The sequence below is a fragment of the Populus trichocarpa genome, chromosome 5 (genome assembly GCF_000002775.5).
Source record: "Populus trichocarpa isolate Nisqually-1 chromosome 5, P.trichocarpa_v4.1, whole genome shotgun sequence".
Taxonomy (NCBI): domain Eukaryota; kingdom Viridiplantae; phylum Streptophyta; class Magnoliopsida; order Malpighiales; family Salicaceae; genus Populus; species Populus trichocarpa.
In genome coordinates this window covers 22,438,890-22,444,889 of record NC_037289.2, presented here as the reverse complement: position 1 = coordinate 22,444,889, position 6,000 = coordinate 22,438,890, and the positions used below count along the sequence as shown (strand labels likewise).

The window sequence follows — 6,000 nt, the reverse complement described above, 5'->3', positions numbered from 1 at the left end:
CATTGTTTAATTAGCATCTTCTTTCCTTTCCCTTCTCTGTTTCCGTTTATTTCATCTTATAAATGCTATTAATTTCTGTTCATACAATGATTAACACATGTAGATGGAAATTTACAAACTTGTTATAAATGAGATGATCAAGACAATTTCTCCGTGCAAGAATGGATTTCAGTTGCTTTGAATTTTTCTAATCAAACCAGATTTGGTCTCAACGATATATACATGTTTAAAATCATCCAAATATCAATAATTTATCATTTAATTACTTTGATTATTACTAAAACATCACGATTTTGTTAAAATGAGTTTTAGATCTAAATTGAAATTTTAGAATTAAAAGCCATTAAAATTGTATTATTAATGTAAATAAACACTAAATTATTGGTTAATCATATATAAGGAAGAGTTTTGGGAAAATAAATAAAACAAAACAAGTCAAAATCATGTAACTAAGACAATGTTTTTAGGAAAAACACAAGAACAAATTAAACCAGACTAAATATGGACAAACCAAAATTGATCTAAATCTAGGAGTTAAGACAATATTTTTTTTAAGAACACGAAGAACATTGCTTAAACCTAGAAAAACAAAAAAACCCAGTCATGCCTAGAATTTGTAGCCACTACCAAGCCCAAAAATGGGCCTTTTTGGCTTCTAAAACATGACCTTTTTTATGTCAATAAGTCATAATATCATACACAAACATATTTGAATAAAAAAAAACTAACAAAAAACATCAAAAGATCAAAATCAAGCAAGGTGTACCATATTTTAGTCATTAAACATCAAATTTTGAGTTTTTCTCCTCAAATTAATTTTTTTTTTGCTAATAGAGCCTTGATCAATCGAAAATATAATGTCAAAATTTTTAATTTTGTATAGTTGATCTTTCTCAACCAGTATTTGACAATTTCTTGGGCATTTTGATATCCTTTTCTCACTAATATTTTTTTATTTTTCTTCCAATATTTTTTTATTTTTATTTATTTATGTGGGGTCCCAAAATAAGTAACAACACTCTTTTTTTCATTTTGTTTTTAATCTCATACAAGGATGTCCACGGTTGAAAACATCAACTATTAACTAATGAATTAAAAAACACTCAATCAATACATTATTAAAAGTTAACACACTAGAATTAAAAAAGTTAAAACAAAAACACTTAAATAAATAAGAATAAAAGTACAAACACTCAATTAGAAACATACTTAAAAGTTCATGCACATATGATAAACATGTCATCATGACGTGAGTCAATCCAACGTCCATGCCATAGTAAAATAGATGTACTCTAATAGAAATACTTGATTAGAAAAATATTTAAAAACCCACATACTTCAATAACAAAAACAAAAACACTCAAATAAAAAAAATGAAAATTTTAAGAATTAAAAATCTTATTAACTCCATTTTATATCCATTGTACATGGATTGGGTTGGCCAGGATGGCCCAAACCTGGATCCAAAACACAACAGGAACTTATAGCAATAAATCAAAATCTTTTATGATGGTGTGGAATGACATAAAATGATCGATTAATACAACCAATTCCAACTACTTTAAGATTATGGCTACATTGTCCTCTCTGTATTATTGTAATTTTAATTTTATTAGATATCTATATCTAGTTTAACTAGTCAAATTTTAAATTTATTTTTAAAAAATTACTACTTCAAGTACTATAAATCTCAAAGTAATTGGAAGTTACCTGATTGTTAACTTTAGAGTTTAGAAGGATTAGTCAAGATGCATAATAAACTAGTCCAGATATCTATAATTACTAAAAAAAAAATTAAGAAATTATGTTTGGCTGCTTGGTCAATGCAAACATTAGTTGTTGTTGTTAGCGATGTCACATGATTATGTTTGGCTGCTTGGTCATCATTCTTATGTTGCGAACATATTTATGATATGATTATGATAATCTGAAGATCAGATGATTCCACTAGGACTGAAATGGACGCAAACAGTGAGTTGCAGGAGTGGGACTGAAATGGCGGATGTTAACAATAATATATAGGAAGCAGAGGTTAACTAATCTGCTAATTGCATGGATAGTCTTTGCCCAGAATACAGGGCACATCCATAATGTTATATGGCACCATTAGCATGCTAGTCTGGTGTTTTGAGCTGTCTTGATCATCTTGATTACTTTAAAAAACACTGGTGAAAATAGTCTTTGAATTTCTTTTATTGAAACAGCCAAAATAGTAACTATAAAGGGTCAAGACATATTTGGATGCCTCCAGGGATATATATATGTAGCAATTTCCATCCAAAACAATTCATATGCCATCGAAAAATTCTGTTTTGAGAGGAAAATAAATTGTAGGTTCACCCTTCCAAAACCGGCCCAACATATCTTTTCGGTATGGGCCGGTCCTGGCCCAGTCATTTGAGTTGGGCCAGAACTAGCTCAGCCCAGGAAGAACCCTTCCCCTTATTCCGCATGCAGGCATGACATGGAAGGAGAGGGGAAAGGAGAAGGGGAGAAGAAGGTAAGTGGGATCAACCTAGTCGTGGCTAGCTGGCATGGGAGGCTCATTTATGGTGGTTGCAACGGTGGTCGGTGCTGCTGCTATTGCTGTTGGTCGTGGTGGCAGAGGAAGAAAGAAGAAGAAAAATATCTGCAGGAGAGAGAGAAAAGGATCGGCGGTGGATCCTAGCGGTCGGCTAGTGGTGAAAGAGTTGTTGGTGGCTCAATTGGTTGCTGGAACGGTGGAGAGAGAGGGGGGAGGAAAAAAATGGCAGGAAACGGGAAAAAGACTATTTTTTCCTGACTTTGAACCCGATTTTCTTCATTTTCAGGCCATGAAATCCAACCTTATTTATAGGGGTTGGAAGAGGATAATTTTTTCTTCACTAGAGAAGATTTTCGGCCCTTAATTCGGTTGGGAAGGATCTCAACCGTTAGTTCAAAGCCTACATCATGAATTATCAAATCTGATAATTCAAGGTTGCTTGAGTTGGCCGTTTTAGGCCACCTCCACGGCTTCTGTTTGTGTCAGTTTTGTTATTTTTTTTAATATTTCTAGATTTTATGTTATTTTTATATTTTTTATTAGTTTTTTTTATTTAGCGATTATGAATTTTTTTTCTTGTTAAGGTCGGTCGAACTGAGATATTTTTAAAGACTTGTAAGCTTCGTAGGTAGGGCCGAACTTATTAGACTTTATTTTAAAAAGTTAAATTGAATTAAATTTCCCGTACAACTTAAATTCAATTCATGATTTATTACTTTTCTTATATTTAAAATAAAATGCTAAACATGCAACTTAGAAAATATATTATCACTTAAACAAAACTTAATTTTTATTCTTATTCTCTTAAGTAACTTCAGTGTGAGGGCATGCTCCATCGACCAAATAAAAATAAATCTTAAATTAGATCGCGAAGAGTAAAATACTTACCGGATTTTTTATTCAAACGGTGCACAAATTATTATTTATTTTATTAATACATGAGTGAAATGTACTTAAAAAAAAACAGGTAAAGAACAAAGATATATATGACCATCTCAGCCTACATTTGTCTTTCTTGCACCAACAACTGGTCAAGCTCGAAGCTTAAAATGCTCCAATGCATCATCAATATCGCTACCATTCCTGGTCATGTAGTTGCGAAGAAATTCTATGTACTGACAGGCTCTAAAGACTGGAGGATTGCTTGCGTTGATAAGAGCTTTCGCAGGCGCTATCATGATGTCATCACTAGGATTAAAAAAGAAGGCAGCACTTGTCCGAGCAGTCCTTGAATTTGTCACAGCTCGATGTTCAACACTTTTCAGCTTGTTGTTGCTCATAATCTATAGCACAACACCAACAAAGATTTTTCAGAAAATATAATCCAGAGAATTGCTTACTTGACGTCAAGTCACTCTGAACATCACTTTTTTTATGATAAAAAAACTATAATTAAAACACTTTTATTATATATACGATCGAGGTGTACCTGCAACTGGTAGCCTATGTTAACCACGAATGCATTAGGAACAGGATCAACACCAATCCATTCATTATCCTTGAAGATTTGAAGCCCACAAACATCATCTTGGAGTAAAATGGTTATGAGATTTGGATCACAGTGTTTAGATAATCCCAGGGCTAAACTTGGGTCTGGGCATGGCGGGTAATGATTAACTGACAGTGACGTGACTTCACCTAGCTTACCCTCAAAATACCCGGACTCTAGTCCTAGTCCTTCACAAATCAGCTCCAATATTCTTGGTACCAACTTCGTCACTTCAGCTGCATAACTCCCAACGACCTGTCTGTGAAAGTTATGAAGGTAAATTTAATATGGAGAATTTACAATTACTTTCCTGCAGTTGTTGGACGAAGATTGACATTAATTGATATGTGGGATTAATTAATTTACCGGTATCTAGTCGGTTTTACGGGCCAGTCAAGAATGCATTTCTCTAGAGGATGGCAGTCGTGTTTCAAATTGTCACGCCATAAGTGAACATCTTCAGTGGCATAAATTAAGCTACTCGGGTACAGTTTACAGTGCTTTTTTGATCTTGCGTCCTCGGTGTAGAATATTGCCTTGTCCTCCGCAGGCAGCTCAAAGAATTCCTTAAACATTCTCATTGTGTCTTTCATCAGATCTTCAGGAACTCCATGATTGACCACCTGTGATTTTATGATTGCAAATATATCATTACATTAATATTCACGAGCTAGATTAACATTTTGAGGCATAATCAATGATTAAATCAAAGATAAATTATTGTTAATTTGTACTAACCTGAAAAAATCCAAACTCTTGGCTTGCCTTCAAAATCTTCTGTGAAATAACTGCTCTATTGTCACCCGCTGTTTCTTCGAGATCTATTACGGGCACGAACTTGCATGCAGAAACAGGGAGCTTCCCCGGTCGTTTTTCTGGTGGGAAAATATACTTCTCCGGTAACGACCTGATCTGAACTTGATTGTTGTTCGAGATGAGCTTCTCCATTAATTACAACGTGAAATTTTTTGTTGTAAGACACAACTATAAGTTTGATGATTTGTGGAGAAATAGCTTAGTGGTGCCTCTACGTTAAAGCATTGTGTGACTTATATAGGGTCTTGTAGCTGGCGGCTAGCTTCCGTAGCAATGAAGGAACAGAAAACACGACAGAATTATATATATATATATATATATATATAGACACACACACACACTGGTTAAGAACCTGTATACCATTGAGACAATTATATACAAGTTAAAAAAAGTGATTGAAAGTACTTTTGAAAGCATTTTGTAGAAAAATACTGAAAAATTCAAGAATACTCGCGGTACGTACTTCCTGTTCAATTCACTAGCTAGTGAATGAAGCCAAATGTATTATTTAACAATTATCATTGCAAATGTTATGATTTAAGTGATTTAGAAAAATAAAAAATATATGAAAAATAAAAATGAAAATCATATCAATTTCAATTTCAATATATATCATATTACACGTGATTTCATTTAAATAAATGAGATATGGAGTGGTGAATATTTTTAAAATACTAGAATATTTTTCTGTTTTCTCTCAAATTCAGTTAACACACTTGTTTTCAAACATGTGACTAAGACTTTTATATAAATAAAAAAAGAGAGAGATTTATGTTGTTGGGAAAGGCAAAACCATTATAATTAAGCATTAATCGATCGTCATAATGGTATATGATTAAGTCAACCATTATTCCAATCCAAGTTTATTAACAGTCATATCTCATCCATTAAGTACTGTCCTGGCAATGAAAACAGGAAATTACTGTTAAATATTGTGAAGACTTGTATATAATCGAAAGCTTTAATGGGCTTATATCATGAACGAGCATGCAAGGAATTATGCATGCATGTTGCAGACACCAGCTAGCACAATCCAAAAGCTCAAATCATTTTATTAATTCGTGTAGTTCTTTTCTCATTAATTTCATATTTACATATATATGTAACTCAACAATATTTATATCTTCTCACGTATGAGTCTTTCCACATTAAATAAAAGTCCTCCTAGCAA

General features: G+C 32.9%; 1 protein-coding gene across 1 annotated transcript; it reads right to left on the bottom strand.

Moving 5' to 3' along the window:
- Positions 1-3,419: 3,419 nt before the first annotated feature.
- LOC7476908 (hyoscyamine 6-dioxygenase) lies at positions 3,420-5,089 on the bottom strand. The gene is made up of 4 exons (XM_002306805.3): positions 4,752-5,089; positions 4,380-4,636; positions 3,954-4,272; positions 3,420-3,807 (listed from the first exon to the last, which is right to left on the bottom strand). The coding sequence occupies exons 1-4, from the start codon at positions 4,959-4,961 to the stop codon at positions 3,556-3,558; spliced, it is 1,038 nt and encodes a 345-aa protein (XP_002306841.1). The 5' UTR covers positions 4,962-5,089; the 3' UTR covers positions 3,420-3,555.
- Between the last annotated feature and the right edge of the window lie 911 nt (positions 5,090-6,000).

Excerpts from the sequence above, each read along its gene's own strand:
- LOC7476908 (XM_002306805.3), bottom strand. The coding sequence starts at position 4,961 with ATGGAGAAGCTCATCTCGAACAACAATCAAGTTCAGATCAGGTCGTTA. Across the intron at positions 4,273-4,379 it reads GTAAAACCGACTAGATACCG|ACAGGTCGTTGGGAGTTATG; the intron begins GTAAATTAATTA and ends TAACTTTCACAG. Across the intron at positions 3,808-3,953 it reads ACATAGGCTACCAGTTGCAG|ATTATGAGCAACAACAAGCT; the intron begins GTACACCTCGAT and ends GTTGTGCTATAG.